Here is a 21,590-nt window from a genome sequence, read left to right as displayed (position 1 = left end):
ATGCATGCATACCCCGTGTGTAAGGTACTAAAATATCGCATCTGTTAACTGGCAATGCTTTCACTACACCTATGAAGCAGAGGAATGCTGTTTTTTAAAACAGAAACATATAGAAATAAAGATACAAGACTCCTTCAGCTCTCTAATAGCTTTTGAAAAACTTCAGAATACTGTTTCACATTATAAAAGAAAAAGAAAAACTATCTTGAATTAGAATCTTTCAACATCTGCATACTACTTCATGATGATCTACATCAAATACTGTGTGTCTTAGTCATTGTTCTATTGCTGTGAAGAGACACCATGACCAAGGCAATTCATAAAGGAAAGCAACAATTGGGGCTGGCTTACAGTTTCAGAGGATCACTCCATTATCATAATGGTGGGACATGGCAGCATACTGGCAGACACGGTGCTGAAGAAGCTGAGAGTCCTATGTCTGAATCAGCAGGCAGCAGGAAGAGAGGATACTGGGCCTGGCCTAGGGTTTTGAAACCTCAAAGCCCACCCCCCAGTGACACACCTCCAACAAGGCCACACCTCCTAATCCTTCAAATAGTTCATCAACTAGGAAGTAAGCACTCAAATATTTTGTGAGCCTATGTGAGCCATGGATAAGGAAAATGTGGTACATTTACACAATGGAGTACTACACAGCAGAGAAAAATAACGACATCTTTAATTTTGCAGGAAAATGGATGGAGCTAGAAAACATATTTTGAGTGCAGTAACCCAGACACAGAAAGACAATTATCACATGTACTCACTCATAGGTGGTTTTTAAACACAAAGCAAAGAAAACCAGCCTACAAAACACAATCCCAGAGAAGTAAATGGGAAATAGAAAAAGACAAGATCTCCTGAGTAAATTGGGAGCATTGGGACCTTGAGGGCTAAAGAGGAAGGGGAGAGGCATGGAGGGGGCAGAGAAAAATGTAGAGCTCAATAAAAAGAATGTATCTCTGACATGAATCTGGATTCTCAGGAAGCCAACAAGTGGGGCGGATTCAGCCGCCAAAGCCACAGCTTTAATCCTAGTCATGTCACTTAGCAGACTAAAGACTCATGTGATCAGAAAAAGATAGAGATATACAGTAAAGACAGATTCAGAGGGAATAAAAAACAAAAACATCTAAATGGTGTAGAGTGTATTTAAAAATATACATAGGCTTGGGAGAGGAAAAGGTATAGAAAGTCCGTTAAAAAAGAAATATAGTCAGGTGTGGTAACACATGCCTTTAGGCCCAGCCCTTGGGAGGCAGAGGCAGGCAGAGTTCTATGAATTTAAGGCCAGCCTGGTCTACAGAGTGAGATCCAGAACAGACAAGGAAAGCAAAAATCCCTGTCTCAAAAAACAAAAAATTAAAAATAAAAATGAAAGAAGTAGAGTTAAAAAGTTTATGTAAAGATGTAAAATAAACAGAGTCTGGATACTGTATGCTGTTGTGTTGTCTTTGACTTGTTTGATGGCTGAGGAAGGAGCAACAGATGCTAAAAGACAGTTGTTTATAAATGCTGCTGGATTAACCCAACCCATATATTTTGAAAATGACTTGACTTCAAAATTTAAGTCAAAAGATATGTTACTTTGGAGAAGAGGTTTTGCTTTTGTTCCCCAGGAAATGAGAAGCTGTGGATTCATTCTAAGTTAAGAAAAATCAGGTTTCACTGAGGAAGACCCCCTGAAAAATCTCTAATAGGAGAGGATGGCTCAGATGATGCAATGTTTCAGAGCACCTCTGTTGCAGGTTCCTCTGAGTTCTACATCCAGAACAGCTTTAAGACTGCTGGCTGAGATGATCCAGCCTCACAGAATACTCTAGTCAGAATTTGACCATAGTCCTAAATTTTCTTTGGGTTCCCATAACATTACCAGAACCCCCAATTAGCAGGAAGTAGCCTAGAAAACTTTGCCCACATTCCAAAAAAAAAAATGGATTATGGATGTTTGTCTTTGTTTAGTGTGTTGGTTACAAGTTGTTATGGACAATGGTCAGAAAAAAAGTTAAAGGAGATTAGATTCAAGGTCTTATTTTGAAAAGACAAAGAGGGGAAATGATATGGGATAATGTTTTGTGCACTGTAAAGATTTGTCACTCGTATTGGTTTAATAAAATGCTGATTGGCAAGAAGCCAGGAAGGAAGTATAGGTAGGGCAACAAGATGAGGAGAATCCTGGGCAAAGAAAGACAGAGATGCAGTCACCACTCAGACACTGAGGAAACAAGATAAGAATGCTGCACTGGGAAAAGGTACCAAGCCACGTGGTTAAACATTGACAACAATTATGGGTTAATTTAAGTTGTAAGAGATAGTTAATAATAATCCTGAGTTAATAGGCCAACCAGTTTATAGTTAATATAAGTCTGTGTAGGGGGCTAAAGAGATGGCTCAGCTGTTAAGAGCATTGCCTGCTCTTCCAAAGGTCCTGAGTTCAATTCCCAGCAACCACATGGTGGTTCACAATCATCTGCAATGAGATCTGGTGCCCTCTTCTGGATAGCAGGCATGCATACAAGCAGCCAGAACACTATATACATAATAAACAATTTTTTTAAAAAAAATATAAGCCTCTGTGCCTTTCTTTGGGACTGAATGGCTGTGAGACCAGGCAGGACAGAAACTTCTATCAACAGATGTAGATGAAGCAGAGAAATAGAATAATAGCATCGTCAGTGCTGCCAAACAATATTTACAAAAACAATTTAAGGCCATCTTCAGCTATATATGAGTTGGAGACCTGCCTGGTTTACATCAGACCCTGCCTCAAAAAAAAAAAAACAGAAAAAAATATTATTTTTTTCCCAATAAATATGCTTGTTTAGAAGCTTCTTTATTCCTCTAGAGCTAGAGATGGAACTCAGGTCTGGTAAGTAACGCTGGAGGTATGTGCTCTACTACTTAGCAGCCCCTACTGAGTCCTGAGGATTCTAGCTTAGTAACAAAAAGACAAACATCATTCATCTAGCCCTTTGGGGATACATATATTGTGTGTATCATCGTTAAAATAGTCAAAATAATGTCCAAGAAACACTGTAGTGACAAACTGAAATGCATGCCTTTGTCAGAAAACATGACTGGGAGGCATCTAGAATCATGGATGACAACTTGAACAATCAGTATTACACTAAAAGGCATAGCACAGGAAGTGTTATCTGCAGTTAAGAAAAATATCTCTAAAATTCCAGCTTTGTATTTGTTAGAATCTATAAAAATGATGAAATCTTCAACACGCTCCTTTTCTGGGTTACTGAGGAGAAAATAAGAAGAAGTTATATTATCAAAAGTTATTTTTTAAAACATAGAAACACTGAACAGGGAATGTTTTTCTGACTAGCAGCATTCAAAAATCAATGAAAAAAAAAAAACAAAGATACACAGAGACGGAAAAACCAGGCCTGGCCAGATGACCCGGGCTTAAGGGTGCTTGACACTAAGCTTGACAACTCAAGTTTGATCCCACGGACCCACATAGCAGAAAGAGAAAACTGACTTCTGAAAGTTGCCCTCTGCTCCCTTGACCACCCCCACCTCCACATGGGCGCACGTGTGCACACACACACACACACACACACATTGTGGTACATGTGCCCCCACCACAAACACACAAATAAAACTTGCTGGGCGGCAGTGGCACACACATTGGGGGGTGGAGGCAGGCAGATAGCTGTGAGTTCGAGGTCAGCCTGGTCTACAGAGTGAGTTTCAGGAGAGCCAAAGATACACAGAGAAATCCTGTCTCGAAAAAACAAGCAAAAAACCACAAAAATCCTGAACCTCAAAATACAGAATTTTTTATACAGCTGAAGGGTTGTTCTGATAGGAACCTCCACCCCCAAGAAACAAAGACGTTGAAAACCGAAATGTGTGATGTGTTGTAGGACTTGTCAATATTGTTCATTGTAGAAAATTAAGACTTTTTCAAATATAATGATGCATGCGTATAACCTCATCACGATGAGGAGCGCGGCAACACGCAGGTATCAACTAGCAGCTGAGAGATACAGCCTGATCCTTCAGAGGAGAGAGAAAAAGACTGGGCTGGGACTGAGCTTTTGAAACCAAGGATCCCCCTGGACGTCTTATCCTCTGCTTCCTCAATGTTAGGCTCACAGGCACACATCACCACACCCAGAATGCTCTACGGCTTTTGAGCCAGGTAACTTTGGGCAGGTCAATTAACCTCCCTCAATCATATGCATAAACTGGACATAAATGCTATTTCTATACCAACCTCATTGGCTTCTTGCCTAGGGGAACGAGATAATTAAAAGTAAAAAAAGAGCCAGGACATGGACAGGATAGATAGTCCGGTGATTAAGAGCACTCGCTGCTTTTGCAGGGAACCAGGGTTCAGTTCTTGGCAGCCACTTTGCGTGGCTCACATCTACCTGCAACTTCAGTTCCGGGGCACCCGGTGCTTTCTGGACACTGTTAGCCCTGAATGTGTGTGCTACATATGCATACATGCAGGCAAAATGCATCTGCACATATAATGAATAATTTTATAAGTACCAGGATCTTGAGCCTATACGTAAGGGTGGGGCATGAGGTGGGAGAATCACTTGAGTTGAGGAGTTGAAGACCAACCCAAATAACACAACGATTCTTTGTCGAAAATGGAGGAGAGAGAGCTGAGAATGAAGCTCAGTAGTAGAACACACTTGCCTAGCACCTGTGAGGACCCAAGTTCAACCCCCAGTCCTAACACACAGAGAAAGACAAAAGAAAGAATGACCAAAAATAATCATAAAACAGCACTATTCCAAGTCTTAAATATTACAGATTTTTTTTTTCTTTCAGTGATGGGGATGGAACCCAAGGCCTTGCACATGCTAGGCAAGTGTTCTACCAATGATTTAACTCCTGGCTCTTGAACAAAGTGATAAACCACTCACTACCCTCCCCAGTCTGTCCAGATGGGTCCCCTCCTCTTCAGGGTGACATCTATGTCTTGCCAGAAGTCCTGGCACCAGTACCTCCTTCCTTGACACTACCTAAAAGCCAAGGGTGAGCAGCGCCCCTCTCCCGCAGCGTACAGCAAGCCTGAATGCCTGAATTCCCATCACCTGCAAAGCCTCTTCCTGGGCTCGAACCCTGCCTTTCAGGTTTTCTTCTCACTCATTCGTTCGCTAGAGCGCCCCCGTGTGTCGGCACACGGTAATACTTCCAAAGTTTTCCTGGAGAAAACATTGGGTTTTGTCCCAGAATTGATGAAATGAGGGATATTTTTCCTTCTCACACTTCAGACCCGAAGCTGGATTCTTGGACTCCAGTTGGGCTGTTCGAACCCTAGTGGTAAGGCAGGTTTCCTGCTTCCACTGAGGCCGAAAGGTTTCTTTCTGCTCCCTGTCCACTGCCAGGTCATTTTGAGCAGTCGTAGGCACGTGATTCAAGTACGCTTCAACTTGATTCTACCACCTTCTATTGTGAACAGCCCCAGCTCACAAAAAGACTGGAACTCTTCTTTTCCAGTGAAGGAATGGAGGGAAATAATCTCAAAGTACTGGGAAGTACTAAGTATGGCTTGTTCATAGCCTAGAGGAAAAAAATTGAAAATGTGATCCTAGGTTGACCAGAAGGCTCAGGGGGCAAAGGCGCTTGCTCCCACGTGTACTATAGCACATGTACACACACACACACACACACACACACGAATCACATATGCACAAAAATAAAACAAAAAATTAAATTTTAATGATATCTCCTAGTGTTAAAAAAAACCTCAAGAAGGGAAAATGAACCAGAGAGTACACCTGACAGTGCACACACACACACATATGCACACACACACATATGCACACACACACACACATATGCACACACACACATATGCACACACACACATATGCACACACACACACACATATGCACACACACACACATATGCACACACACACATATGCACACACAAACACACATATGCACACACACACATATGCACACACACACATATGCACACACACACATATGCACACACACATATGCACACACACATATGCACACACACACACACATATGCACACACACATATGCACACACACATGCACACACACATGCACACAAACACATATGCACACACACACATACACACACATATGCACACACACACATGCACACACACATATACACACACACATATGCACACACACACATATGCACACACACACATATGCACACACACATACACACACATACGCACACACACATATACACACACACATATGCACACACACATATGCACACACACATACACACACATGCACACACACATATGCACACACACATGCACACACACATGCACACACATATGCACACACACATATGCACACACACATATGCACACACACATATGCACACACATATGCACACACGCACACACACATGCACACACGCACACACACACATGCACACACACATATGCACACACACATGCACACACACATATGCACACACACACACACATGCACACACATATGCACACACACACATGCACACACACATATGCACACACACATATGCACACACACATGCACACACACATATGCACACACACATATGCACACACACATATGCACACACACATATGCACACACGCACACACACATATGCACACACACATATGCACACACACATATGCACACACACATATGCACACACACATATGCACACACACATGCACATACACACACACTTGCACACACACATGCACACACACATGCACACACACATATGCACACACACACATACGCACACACATACGCACACACATATGAACACACACATATGCACACACACATATGCACACACACATACGCACACACACATGCACACACACATATGCACACACACATATGCACACACACATATGCACACACACATATGCACACACACATATGCACACACATACGCACACATATGCACACACACATACACACACATACGCACACACATACGCACACACACATACGCACACACACATATGCACACACACATATGCACACACACATATGCACACACACACACATATGCACACACACATATGCACACACACATATGCACACACATATGCACACACACATATGCACACACATATGCACACACACATATGCACACACACACAGATGCACACACACACACGCACACACACACACACATATGCACACACACATATGCACACACACATATGCACACACACATATGCACACACACATATGCACACACGCACACACACACATATGCACACACACATATGCACACACACATATGCACACACATATGCACACACACATACGCACACACACATACGCACACACACATATGCACACACATATGCACACACACATACGCACACATATGCACACACACATATGCACACACACATATGCACACACACATATGCACACACACATACACACACATATGCACACACATATGCACACACACACATATGCACACACACATATGCACACACACATATGCACACACACATATGCACACACACATATGCACACACACTTATGCACACACACATACACACACACATATGCACACACACATATGCACACACACATATGCACACACACATATATGCACACACACATATGCACACACACATATGCACACACACACATACACACACACATATGCACACACACACATGCACACACACATATGCACACACACATATGCACACACACACATATGCACACACACACACACACACACACCACCACCACCACCACCACCACCACACCACTCAAACATCCATTCTTGACCACACACTCTGTGTCAGTTGCTTTTCCATTGCTGTGATGAAACACTGTGACCAAGACAACTTATAAAAGAAAGGGTTTAGCCGGACTGTGGTGGCACATGCCTTTAATCCCAGCACTCGGGAGGCAGAGGCAGGTGGATCTCTGTGAGTTTCAGGCCAGCCTGGTCTATAGAGTGAGTTCCAGGACAGCCAGAGCTGTTGTTACACAGAGAAATCCTAGCTCAAAACACCAAAGGGGGAGCTTAATTGGGGCTTGGGGTTTCCGTGGCTTAGAGTCCGTGCAGTGACGCAAAGTTGTGGCAGCAGGAACAGCTCTGAGTGTACATCTTGATATACACACCGGAGGTGGGGGGGCATGAAAACCTCAACTCCTGCCCCTGATGAAATGCCTCCTCCAACAAGGTCGTGCCTCTTAATCCTTCCTAAGCAGTTTCACCAACTGGGGAACAAGTAGTCACACATGTGAGCCTATGGAAGGCATTTTCATTCAAACCAGCACACACTCACACCCACGTAGTGGGGAAAACAAATTTCTACCTCACTAAGAATCATATGACATTATATACAGGCTTCATGGTGCATGCTTTTAGTTCCAGCACTTGGGAAGCAGAGACAGATGGATCTCTGCGAGTTCCAGGTCAGACAGGACAACATTAGTGAGACCCTGTCCCTCCCTGCCTCCAAATATTTTGATATCAGCATAAATCGTTGGAAGGAAACTACACCTACGTTCTCTAAAATGTTCCCCATTCCCTCTTGGAAAGAGCACTCTAGGAGTCTGACAGATTTACTTATCAGATTCTGCATATCCTTCCTCTTGCCCGTTGGGCTCTAATAGGTTTTTCTTCATCTATAAAGTCAGCTGCTAAATTTCACTTACATCCTAGGACGCACATACCTTTTCCTTTCCCCTAGGACCAGTGTTCCTGAGCAAATGTGTCTAAATTAGCTAGAATCAGTGGGGCAAGCTTCTAATCTCAGCACATGGGTGGCTGAGGCGGCAAGATCACATGTTGGGAGATGACCTGGGCTCCATTTCTCAAAACAGCAACAACAACAACAAAAAACTCTTCCTCTTCTTTTAGGTAAGACATTGTGGCATACACCATAACTCCCCCCCCCAACTCAGTGGGCTGAAGCAGAAGGAGCTTGAGGTCAAAGGCAACCTAGATAACATAGCAGGGTCACTCTGAACAATTTCCCTTCATTGTCATAGTACAGGAACCCTAAGTAAAATCAGAGATGTCAGCATTATTCCAGAGGCGGCAACACAAATTACCCATCCTACAGTCAACTGCTGGCGTGCTTTCGGTGGCATGGCGGTGCACACAGCTACCTTCTAACTCTGGGTCAATCATTTCCAAAGGTTTGACCAGATGAGAGCTAGGGGTGGAGGTCAGCGGCAGAGCGTTTGCCTAGCCTGTGGTGACCGAGGTTCCATCCTGGCCGTGCAAGCAAGACGAAGGCTGGCAATTGCTTCACCTCACTGGCATCCCAGGCATAAGTAGGGTGGCAGCCCCCCTTCTGTGTTTCGCTCCTTCTACTTCACTCTCCCCTGCTGAAATAGAGATGGGCTCTGTGATCGTAGGGATCGGGGTGTGCAGCTGGCTATCTAGGGAAGAGAGAGCCCTTGAAGCAAAGATGAAACACAAGTCACTAGAGAGGCAATGTGGCTTTGGTCTCTGGGATTAGAGTTTAGCAAGGGCACATGTGTCATGGGTGTGTGGTGCCAGGCAGGTGCCTGCCTTCACCGTCTTTGAACTGGAACTGGAGATATGATTAATGCTGACAGCAAGGGAACTACTTAGTGGCAAGGAAAATTAATAGTTCCAGCATTCTTCCACGCAGCCACCTCCATGCTGGCATTTTGATTTAAAGAAAATATTGCCGCAGCTGCTCAGATCTTCTGGAAGTATGTGTGCGCGCGCATGCATGTGGTTTGCTGTTTACAGATTTGGGGTTGTGGAGGGGAGTTTCCAGAGCAACGGAATAGCTGCTTGTCAATCGGGGTCATTTTGAAAATGAAAGCCCGAGAGCTTGGGGCCCATCCTGGGCCTGAGCCTGGTCTTCAAGGAACCCACAGAGGCCAACCAGCAGCTGCGGCCATTTCACTCAAGGAAGAAACACCTTATTTGCTAGTTTTCTTTGTTTTTATAAATTGACCAAATCAACGAGCTGGTAAGTCCTGCAGATTTTGGTCTAAAACAGTGATAGGAGTTGGCATGGACTTGTCCAACATGAATCTATGCTCACAGACATACACACAAAATCCCAGTTTCCCAGGCTACCAAAGCAGAGTCAAGTAGCACCCATTTATTTCTTCTGCACAAACCAAGTTTGCACAAGGATAGCGTGTGATACACTCATCAAACAGATTAATCAACCTGTCAGAGAAAGAGGAGAAATAGAACAACCAGTCTCCCCCAAGCAGGGTGACAATGGGGTAAGAGAAACCCCATTGGGGTTGGGAAGTTGGAGGGTCATTCCGGGCTGGGGCCGAGGAGGTGGGCTGGATAAGGTGAATACTCAGATTAATCGTAAAACATGAAGAACTTCACTAGATAGAAGTGTGAAGGAAATGGGAGGCTGAGGCAGGGGGCTTGCTGAGAGTTCAAACCTAGTCAGGGCTACACAGTGAGTACCAGGATAGCTGGGGTATGTTAAAAGATCCTATCTCAAAATAGCGAAGCAGAGGTAGGCTTGGTGACAGTCGCCTGTAATCCCACCACTCGGGAGGTGCATGTAGGAGGATCAGGAGACGGAAGCCAACCTGGACTATATAAAATGCTAATATCAAAAATAACCCCAAACTGGCCTGGCCATGGTGGTGTGAACCTTTAATCCCAGCACTTAGGAGGCAGGTGGATCTCTGTGAGATCGAGGCCAGCGTGGTCTACAGAGCTAGTTCCAGGACAGCAAGGGTTGTTACACAGAGAAACCTTATCTCAAAACAACAACAACAATAATAATAAACCCCAAATAGATCAGTTAACTTAAACGAGAGAAAGGAGGGTGGTCTAGGCAGAAGGCAAGTGGGAGGAAGCTTCAACTAGGTCACCCTCAGACATTTGGCTACAATTTGGTGCTTGTGTGACCGATCTGCAGCACATAAACCTGGCTTGAATGCCAGTTTTTTGTGCCAGAACAAAGGCTACCGTGTCACGCAGTGTTACTGTGCCACTTCCTGCTGGGTGACCTTGGGCAAGTGGTCTAACTTCTCTGCAAACTGATTCTTAGTTCCTAAGTCCCTGGGGAGAAGTCAGAACTCACACATAGAAAGTTCAAATTCATGTACTGTCGTGAAGGAACACTCACAATATTTAAAGCCGACCCCAGATATTTGAACAAGGAGGGAAAGCCACTGTCTGACAATCTCCATGGCTGGTGCCGTGGAGGACGCAGAGGAGAGGACTCGTTGGGCCTCAGTTCCCACCTGCCCTGGTCTGAACTGCTTCAATAGTGGGGCTTCCTGCCTCTACCTCTCCCCCAAATCATCTTTCAAACACAGCCCGAATGGCCGCATCCCTCGCAGGCTCCAAAGCCTTCTCTGCCTCCTTCTTTGTTGTATATCAAGTTCCTTAACACTGGAGGGGAGAGGAGGTGAGAACTACCTTCTCAAGATGGGGGTTAATTTGCCAACCTTTATTCCCAGCACTTGGGAGGAGGACAAACGCAGATCAGAAATTCAACGTCATTTTTCACTGCATGTTGTGTTCCAGGCCTGCCTTGGCTACACACAACCCTGTCTCCAAAATATCAGAACTGTCGTCTCCTGGGACCAGAGGCAAAGGGGTTTACCTGGAGTTCCAGGCCAGCCTGGGCTAAACTAAGATACTGTCTCAAAACAAAAACAAAAGTCAAACAAACAGCAAAACCATCTACTGGTAAAAGGAAAGACTCGGGGGAGTCTAAGGTTGACATAAAAAGATGTATCCAGTTTTTTCAAAAGAATTGAAGCTGGGGCTGGAGAGATGGCTCAGAGGTTAAGAGCATTGTCAGCTCTTCCAGAGGTCCTGAGTTCAATTCTCAGCAACCACATGGTGGCTCACAACCATCTGTAATGAGATCTGGTGCCCTCTACTGGCCTGTAGGCACACATGCAGACAGAACACTATACATAATAAATAAATAAATCTTTAAAAAAAAAAGAATAGGCTCCAAAGCCACAGAGAAACCCTGTCTCGAAAAACAAAAAGAAGAAGAAGAAGAAGAAGAAGAAGAAGAAGAAGAAGAAGAAGAAGAAGAAGAAGAAGAAGAAGAAGAAGAAGAAGAAGAAGAAGAGAAGCTACCGTTTACTGACATTGGCAGAGTTGGACGATGCTGTAAAGAGGACAGCCGTGTCTCTGTGGTGCTGGCTCAGATTTACCTGCAGCTGGGTTTTCAGGCCAGCCCAGAGAAGTACTGAAGGGAGAAGGCTGTATTCTGGGAAATACCTCTCCTCCCAGGTCTCAAGTCTCTTTTTTTTTAATTAATTTATTTATTTATTAAAGATTTCTGTCTCTTCCCCGCCACCGCCTCCCATTTCCCTCCCCCTCCCCCAATCAAGTCCCCCTCCCTCATCAGCCCAAAGAGCAATCAGGGTTCCCTGCCCTGTGGGAAGTCCAAGGAACCCCCACCTCCATCCAGGTCTAGTAAGGTGAGCATCCAAACTGCCTAGGCTCCCACAAAGCCAGTACGTGCAGTAGGACCAAAAACCCATTGCCATTGTTCTTGAGTTCTCAGTAGTCCTTATTGTCCACTATGTTCAGGGTGTCCGGTTTTATCCCAGGCCCAAGGTCCAAATCAGGAGCAGAAGGAGAGAGAGCACGAGCAAGGAACTCAGGACCGCGAGGGGTGTACCCACACACTGAGACAATGGGGATGTTCTATCGGGAACTCACCAAGGCCAGGTGGCCTGGGTCTGAAAAAGCCTGGGATAAAACAGGTCTCAAGTTTCTAAGCAGGAATCCCCAACAGCACTCCAGCGTGCTGGCGTAGAAGGTCAAGGTTACAGAAAGGGCAGGGCCGAGGAGCCTGAGTCACACGGAGAGGCCAGGCTGCCTCCCCGAAGGCTTGGGGAGAAGGCGCACAAGGACAAAGTGCAGAAGATTCTTGAAGAGATAAGAGTGAAGGAAGCGAAGGGAGAGAGCAACCGCCTAAGAAGCTCCAAGATCTGGCTCCTGAAGACTGTGACTAGGAAGCCCAGCTCAGCCCTTACGCGAAGAAGCGACTTAGGGCCTCTTCACTCCAGCAGCTGCTGGGATGCTGAGAACCCGGGTGACTAGAGCACCACATACCAGTCCCAACCCCCATTCCCCGGTTGTTCGCCAGGTGCCGGAGGAGGCCTGGCTACCGCTCACCTGGCCTTCTTGGGGTGGAGCTGGTTGAGTCCTGAGGTCGCTGCGCTCGCGCTCGCTCGTTCAAGGAGTAGTGGTACCCAGCATACAGAAGCCCGGCTGGTCCAGGGGACACTACTGGACCGCCCACCCCTACACGCCCCCCCACCGCCCACAGAGACACCCTCCCCCGGCTTGCTCCCTCCCACTGGTCCTTCTCCTCCCCTTCTTCACTCCCTCCCTCGGAGCCCAGTTGCTCAAGACGCTTCCTTCCCCACCGCCAGCACCAGTTCCTCTCCCCGTGGGGCCTTTGGAAGGCCAACGAACGCTAGTCATTGGAGTCACCCGGGCGGCAGCTAGAAGATCATGGCCCAGCCCCAAGGAGACACGAACTCGCTGCCCAAGGCCTCAGACGAGCCAGGCAAGTCGAACGTGCCCAGCACCCTGCAGATCCGCTCTTATAGAACAGACATCTGTAGCCTTGGCAGGTACAAGGGCAAAGCCGTCGCAGACACTGCCACCCTGTCCCGGGAACCGATCTTCCACAGTACCCTGACGGTGGCTGGGACGAGCGGGACACGCCGGAGGGGGACGCTGCGAGAACTGTTGGGGCTGCAGGGGGCGGCTCCCGCCGAGTGGCTCTCGAAGGAGAACTTGGAGCCGGCTGCGCCTCGGTCCCGCCGCTCTAGCGGACAGGGCAGCAGCCGAGTGTGCCTGGAGCCGCGGGAACATGAGTGGATTCTGGCAGCCGCTGAAGGCCGTCTTGAGGTGTTGTTGGAGTTGCTGGAGGCTGAGCCCAGCTTGCTGATGCGGGACGACCCGATCACGGGCTACAGCGTGCTGCACTGGCTGGCAAAGCACGGGCGCCACGAGGAACTCATTGTGTTGCATGATTTTGCCCAGCGCCGGGGACTGCCATTTGATGTGAGCGCCCCCGGCAGCGGTGGCCTCACACCGCTCCACCTGGCGGCTCTGCAGGGCCACGATATGGTCATCAAGGTACTGGTGGGAGCCCTGGGGGCTGACCCCACGCGTCGCGATCACAGTGGCCACCGGCCTTGTCACTATCTGCGGCCCGATGCTTCTCAGAACCTGCGGGAGCTGTCCGGCGCCGAAGAATGGGAGATGGCAAGCGACAAAGAGCGCGACAACGCCAACAACAACAGCAGCAGCACCACCACTGGGTGGTCACTGAAACACACCCCAAGTGTGTTGCATCTCAAGTCCATGGGGACACACTGCAAAGAGGAGGCTCAGCCAGCCAAAGAGAAGAAGAAGAAGAAGAAGAAGAAGAAGGCTTCAGGCAATCAGGGAGGACCGGGCAATGGCCTTCTGCGCCATCTGTTCCCCTTCATCCAGAACCGTTGAAGGTGACGTGGACTTAGAGAGCTCATTCTTAGGGCTGTTCCCGAACCCACCCAAGTAGATGCTCCTTAGATGCAGCTTGGGCCTGTAATGGACAGACCATGTCTGGGCCCCCAGCCCTTTCCCAGGTCTCCTGACACTAGCTAACTGTCAGAAGAATCGATCGAGAAGGGGAACCAAGAACCAGGCTGGCCTGGACGCCCAGCCCCAATGTTACAGGATGGAGGACGTTTGGAGCAAGTGTCGTGATCCTGCTTGGAAGAGAGAGGGAAAGTTACACTTCTAGTAGCTGTTTCTAGGAAGATTAAAGTGCTGAGTTTATTAGAGAATATTAAAAAATAATTTAAGACTGTAAAGTACTGCTGCGGACTAAATGCCAAATACTTGCCTGCCTAGTCTGCTGTTGCAAACCTCCCTGTACTGGTAGCGTTCGCCTCTGGCGATCTACCTGCTCCTGAGACTGGGCAGTCCTTACCAGCGCCTGGCCTAATATATCATGGATGAGTTCTTAAGTACATTAAAATGGAATTGGCTTTCTTTCCACACAACAAAGCTGTCTTTGAGTACCTTTTTTTTTCTCTCTTATTAACCACAGGTAGGGGGACTGACTTATATTTGCAGGGAAGCGTTTGCCAGTCGATACCTTCAAGCTGGTGATCCGTGGCAGGCTCTGAGCCTCATTCTTGGAGCAAATGGCCAGAAGCCGTGCACCAGATGAGCGACCTTCACCTTGGCTCTGAGTAGAAACACACAGTTCACCCCTGCTTCCTCAGCCCTGGCATCCAGGTCTGGCTTCAGGCACAAGTCTCCTCCTAGAAGAGTTGTCCTAGGGGTGAGGTGGGGGGCGTGAGGTATGGGGGGGTGAGGCCCAAAGGCAATAAAAAGGGAAAACCTTCACATTTGTATTTCCCATATTCGTTGTGAGTCAGTAATCGACTCAACTTGTGTCCTGTGACTGGAAGCGCCCACTCAGTAGAAAGGCTTTTCTTTCTACTGACAAGAGTTTGTCCTCATCCCAGGCGACCTGGAACTTGCTCGCTAGCCCAGGCTGGCCTCAAACTCCTGCCTCTGCCTCCAGACTACTGAGCCTAGTGTCTGCTGCCATGCCAGCTTCTCATTCACACTTTTTTTTAAAGTTTAGTATGAAAGTTGGAGTTTGGGGCAATTGCTCTCATTCAGAAGCAGCGTGGATTAAACAGAATACAAGAGGGCTGCTTGGCTCAGCTGAAGGGGAGAGGAAAGCCCTTGGTGACCAGAGAAACGCGCTGCTTTAGAGAATGGTGCTTTAGAAAAACTCCTGGCTGCCTGGAAGCTTTCATAGCATTTGGATGAACTGTTGCACTTCCTAGCCCTCTCAGTTCGGTCTTTGAACAGCAGGAGAAACAGGGTCATTACCAGACAGCCCAGATACCTTTTCCTGCGCCCATACAGCCAGGCCTCCCCACCTCTACCTCATGGGCCTGTTTGCCCCTCGTGTGCTGGCACATACCCTACCTTCCTGTAGTAACCCGTTAGTTTCTTCTTGCTCATGGGATGCACCAAACCCTCCCTACTGCTGTTTCAGCTAGTTGGTGTCTCTAGGGACTACACCTTAAACAATATTGGCACAGTGGAACCTGGCATTTTCTTTTGTTTATAAATAAACTCTTCTGGGATGGTGGGAGGGGAGCAGTTTCTAAGTGCAACTAGCATGTGGCCTTAGCCCCCTCATTCCCTGTGCCCACTTTGTAGATACAAACTGACTAACGGATATCGGACTGTGGTCCCTGCTCCACACCTCCCCATCTCCAGTTGCCAAAGTGAGTTGGGCTTTGTGATGGCTAGCCCATAGAGCCTGCCTGCCACATGGCTGAGTCATCAGTCTCCTGATTTGTACAGGAAGACTGGCATGCCCTGAGCATTCAGAGGGCACCTATACCCACGGTCTCATGGAAAAGTAAGAAGGTAGGCATCTTAACCATTAGTAGATTTGAGGCCCTGAGACAAGCATCACCTGCTCTTTCCCAGAAGAAAATAAAGGTAGCTGGAGAATTTCGGAGTAGCTTTCCATAGTTGATCCTGTCGTCGGCTATTCCTTCCCAGATTTTTCTCATCGCTGTGATATGGCCTAGCATACCTCCTCCATGTAAAACTGAGGTTTGGCTGCAAAGGACACAATCCCGTGCTGAAAATGCTCTGTGCCTAGCATCAAGCCATTGGCATTTCTGGTATGCTCTTGGAGGCAACACTGGTATGCTTGCACCAAGAGAAAGAGTAAATTCCCTGAGAAAGAGAGTTAGGCAGATGACGCGAAACTAAATTCTAGTTCAGGACAACGGGCAAGACAGCCTGTTAAAAGCAAGGATGGGATAGGTAAGGATGGCGAGGGGTGGGGGAGGGCTGCAGAGAGAGCAAGTGGGAAGGACTTGACCTGACACCGAGGGACAAGAGCAGCAAAGGCTTTCCAGGGGTGAAGGCTAGGGAGATGAGTGGGAGCTGGCCAGTGAATGTAACGAGTGCCAGGAACTGCCCGTCAGTTTGGCCGTATGGGAGCCAGGGAGCGGTTAATGATAAGGCTGAAAGAGTGGATGGGAGTCCAGATTGCAAAGGGCCTCCTAGGCTGTGCTAAAAGAGGCACATTGATGAATTTAGCCATGACTTGAGAGTCATGGAAGGTCTCTAAGCGGAGAAGAAGAATGATAAGTTTAAAGGAATCACTCTGGGGGGGTCACATGGATGATGGATGGCTGTGTGGGGCAGAAATGAGCGCGAAGGACTCTCAAACAAAGCATCTCTAGAGAAAGGCGTTAAGAAAAGTCACACTTCAGCCAAGGAAGGCTCTCGTGAGGCAATGCCTTCAATCTTTTCTTCCTTCTACACTAGCGCTCCTCAGTCTTCCTAAGGCTGCGACCCTTTAACACAGTTCCTCGTGGTGTGGCCATTCCCCAGTCATCAAAGTATTTCATTGCTACTCCATAACTGTAATTTTGCTACTGTTGTGAATCATAATGTAAATACCTGGTACGCAGGACATCCGATATGGGGGTCGAGACCCACAGGTTGAGAACCACTGCCACACCCTCTGTTCCACTGAGGCTTTCCTAGGAGCCCGGGGACAGAACTGACCATGTGAAGCTCTTTGGATTGCAGCTGCCTGGAGGCTCTCCCTTCCCACCCCTCCCTTTATTCTAGATGAACAAACAGGTGGCCTCCAGATGGAAATTCCTAGTCACCGGCGTGATGGAAAGTATTCAGCCTACCATGAGTTCCAATCCTGACTCTCAGATACTGACCTTTAGCAGAGTGCCCACCTCTCTGAGTTGTAGTTCCCTCGTCAGTAAACAGGAGCAATACACTGTCACTGGAAGGGCTGTGGAGATTCCAAAGCCTCTACCAACAGTGGAGAGCACACTAGAGACACAGAGGGAGAGAACACATCAGCAATGGGAACCAACTGAAAAGGGGTCCACAGGGCTTCTGGAGAGACTATAGTATCATCGGCTAGGGTAGTTCAGGAGGGATCGTGTGGGTGAAATATGTTATCTCAGCTTTAAAATGGGTTCATTTCCCCAGCGGTGGTGGCGCACGCCTTTAATCCCAGCACTCGGGGCAGAGGCAGGTGGAGCTCTGTGCGTTCAAAGGTCTATAAGAGTGAGTTCTAGGAGAGGCCTCAAAGCTACACAGAGAAATCCTGTCTCAAAAAGCTAAAATAAGGGACTGGAGAGATGGCTCAGAGGTTAAGAGCACTGGCTGCTCTTCCAGAGGTCCTGAGTTCAATTCCCAGCAACCACATGGTGGCTCACAACCATCTGTACTGAGATCTGGTGCCCTCCTCTGGCGTGCAGGCATACATCGAGGCAGAATGTTGTATACATAATAAATAAATCTTAAAAAAAAGCTAAAATAAATAAATAAAAATAAAAATGGGTTCATTTAAGAATGGAACTATAGCTCAGCATATGTGAGGTTCTGAGTCCCATTCCCAGTACTACATAAACTAGCATGGTAGTACATGTGTGCAATGCTGAGAAGAAGAGTAGGATGATTAGAAGTTCAGGGTCATCCTTGACTGTTTCGTGAGTTCAAGGCCAGCCTAGCCTACGTGAGAGCCTGTGTCAAAAGAAAGAAAGAACAGAAGAAGAGTTCCTGTTTATTACAGGTCATTTTCCACAGGTGCCAGAGGAATGGGTGTTTCTGAAAGGGGACACTGGGGACTTTGACATGTTTGTTGACTTTTATTTGGTGCTGGGGTGGAACCCACGGTCTCCTGCATGAAGCACATGCTCCATCACAGAGATACACCTTTAGTATTGTTAGAGACTTTGGGGAGTAGCTCATTTTGAAAAAAAGAGTCTTGTACATCCAAGGCTAGCCTTGAACATCTGACCCTCCTGCCTCCATCTCCAAGTGTTGGAATTACAGATATGCACACCTCATTTTTTCCCGAATTTCTTCACACCTGGTTTTGTTTTGTGCTGTGGGACAATGGTCTGTAACCTGTCACTTGTATTTTAAATAAATGCTGATTGGCCAGTAGCCAGGAAGGAAGTATAGCCTGGGTGAACAGACAGGAAGTATAGGCAGGACAATGAGAATTCTGGGAAGAGGGAAGTTTCAGTCTACAGGCCTCACCCAGATGGAGAGGAAGCAGGACACAGAGCAAGCAAGATGTGACTGCCTCACCGAAAAAGGTACCAAGCCATGTGGCTAACACAGACAAGAATTATGGACTAATAGAAATTATAAGAGTTAATAAGAAGCCTGGGATACTACACCAATCAATTTATAATTAATGTAGACGTCTGTGTGATTTCTTTGGGACTTAACAACTGTGGGAACCGGGCAGGACAGAACCCTCAGTCAACAGTTTTGAGGTAGAGTCTCTCTCAGCAAAGACTGGCTTGGAACTCACCTTGTCAGCCGACAGTGGCCTTGGAGTTGGGGAAACCTTGTTCCGCGGCCTCCTGAGTCCTGGAATTACAGTTGTGAACTACTGTGTCCAGATTTTAAAGCAGGCTAGGTAAATGACTCAGGTACTAAAAGTGCTTGCTTAACATGCACAAGGACGTGGGTTCAACCCCTAGCACCAAGTAAGCTGGGTATAGCGGCACAGCCCTGTAATCCCAGCACTTTGGAGATGGAGGCAGACGGTTCAGTTCAATGTCTCATCTTTGATTACCTATCAAGTTCAAGTCTTGTAAAAGCAGCTTTGATTAAGTGTCCAACAAATGTCAATTGTGTCAGATATTGTTTCCAGGGAAGTCATAAACGGGAAGCCAAGCCAAGCCTGAAACCTGATGAAGAGAATACAGCTATACATGCCTTCCATTTCTTACCCCATTTTCTTATTGACATGCCCCTGTCCCGCTAACATACCCTGCATTCTGCTTCCAGCCTCCCCGTCTTTCCACCTCTCATTCATTTTAACAGAGAAGTATATCTGTTCTGTCAAGATTTAACTTATGGAGTCAGGCACAGTGGCACCAATCAATACTTCCAGCAACTGGGGTGAGCAAGATAATAGGACCCTTTGAGCCCAGGAGGTTATAACCAGCCTGAGCAGCAGGCTGCTTTTCTTTCAATTGAAAAATAAAAGGGGGGATAAATCGGGGGGGGCAGATATAATTAAGTTGGTAGAATGTTTGCCTAGTGTGTAAAAGGCCCTGAGTTCCATCCCGAGTACTACAGAAATTGGCCGTGGCAGTACACGACAGTAATCGCAGCACTTGGGAGGTAGAGGCAGGAGGGTCAGACCAGCCTGAACAGGAGACCCTGACTCACATACACACAAAAGGCCAGGCTATGAATAGTGGCCCATGCCTGTGATCTCAGCACCCAGGAAACAGCTACAAATTCAAAGTCAGCCTGGTCTGTATAGGGAGTGCCAGGACAGCCAAGGCTGTGTAGAAAGACTTTGCCTCAGAAAATCAAAAATCAATCCACCAAATTGAAAACAACAACAAAATCAAACAAACAAATGAGGACTGTCTTGTTCACAATTCAAGAAGCTATAAAGTCCAAGGAAATGGAACAAGCAGCCTGCTTTGGTGTCTACTGAGGGCCCATTCCTCGTTTTCAGTGTCTTCTGTTTACCTTTACACGTGGACACAGAGGGGCCTGGCTTTTGGTCTGAAGATTGTTTTACAGGATATTAATCCTATTCATGGGCACCAACCCCTCATGACTTGATTGTTTCCCCAAGAGCCCACCTGTCCTACCACCCAATGCCAGCACTCTCGGGTTACAGTGCATTGGGTATATGCTGGGTCAGGGTCCAACACATGCATTTTGAAGTGACACACACACATTCAGATTGGTTCCTCCCACCTGCCAAGTCCAAGCCCTTGTCTTAGTTTACTTCCGCAGCAGTCTCCTCATCCTCGGACTTCTCTCTGTCCCTTCACAAGGGTCTATGGCTTTCTCTGTCAGTATTTACTAGGATAAATCCCAGAAGAGAGCCGCCGTCCTCCATTCTCTCCCAAAGTCCTTTCATTCCTTCCCTGCTTGGGCCTCAACCCGTCACTCTGTTCCAACCACTTAGTTCTTGCTGTCCCCTTAAAGGACCACGCTTGGGAGGGGGCAGTGTTGTTTCTGAGACAGGGTCTCTTTGTGTAGCCCTGAATGGCCTGGAACTCCATATTTAGACCAGACTGGTCTTGAACTCACAGAGATCCTCTTGTCTCTGCTTCCCAAAATCTGGATTAAATGTGTGAAGCAACATGAAGGGCAAGAGTCATGTTCATCTGAACTCCTGCTTCCCCATCAGCACCAAGCACGGGTCTTTTCGAATTTACCCTCCTCATCAGCCACTGCTAACCCTCCTCCCTATGTCCCTACATACTCCCTCTTCTCATTTTTAGGGTTACCAAGAGAGGCAGAAATAGGAGATGAGGGAGGATGGGGGATAGGCAAAAGGACACATGGGACATGAAAACAGATAAAAAGATTAGACGTAGCTTACCAGGGGGTATTTAAGGGTATCAGGAGGGTAGAGGATACAAGAAGGATGAGAATCTGCTAAACACTTTGTTCAAGAATGTTATGATGATACCCCAATTGTAGATGGAGTGGCGGGCTGCATCCCACCACCCAGCTAGCTTTAAACCCGAAATAATTATACAGAAACTGTATTCTTTTAAACACTGCTTGGCCCA

General features: G+C 47.0%; 2 protein-coding genes across 3 annotated transcripts in view; one reads left to right on the top strand and one right to left on the bottom strand.

Annotated features, from left to right (window-relative positions):
• Septin6 (septin 6) overlaps positions 1-13,229 on the bottom strand; it is a 145,071-nt gene extending 131,842 nt beyond the window's left edge. The window contains exon 1 of one of the 2 annotated variants that reach the window (XM_075958609.1): positions 13,117-13,229. The gene's annotated coding sequence lies outside the window, so the exon portion shown is untranslated. The remainder of the gene's footprint in view (positions 1-13,116) is intronic. The other variant, XM_075958605.1, reaches the window with a different exon arrangement.
• A 161-nt stretch (positions 13,230-13,390) lies between these two features.
• On the top strand, positions 13,391-14,973 carry Sowahd (sosondowah ankyrin repeat domain family member D). The gene has a single exon (XM_075958600.1). The coding sequence runs from the start codon at positions 13,459-13,461 to the stop codon at positions 14,458-14,460; it is 1,002 nt and encodes a 333-aa protein (XP_075814715.1). The 5' UTR covers positions 13,391-13,458; the 3' UTR covers positions 14,461-14,973.
• The last annotated feature ends 6,617 nt before the right edge of the window (positions 14,974-21,590 follow it).

This window comes from Microtus pennsylvanicus, chromosome X (assembly GCF_037038515.1).
Source record: "Microtus pennsylvanicus isolate mMicPen1 chromosome X, mMicPen1.hap1, whole genome shotgun sequence".
Lineage (NCBI taxonomy): Eukaryota > Metazoa > Chordata > Mammalia > Rodentia > Cricetidae > Microtus > Microtus pennsylvanicus.
This window is presented reverse-complemented; position numbering and strand designations above follow the sequence as displayed.

Bases quoted from the DNA above. Each gene is read 5' to 3' on its own strand.
- Sowahd (XM_075958600.1), top strand. From the start codon at position 13,459: ATGGCCCAGCCCCAAGGAGACACGAACTCGCTGCCCAAGGCCTCAGAC.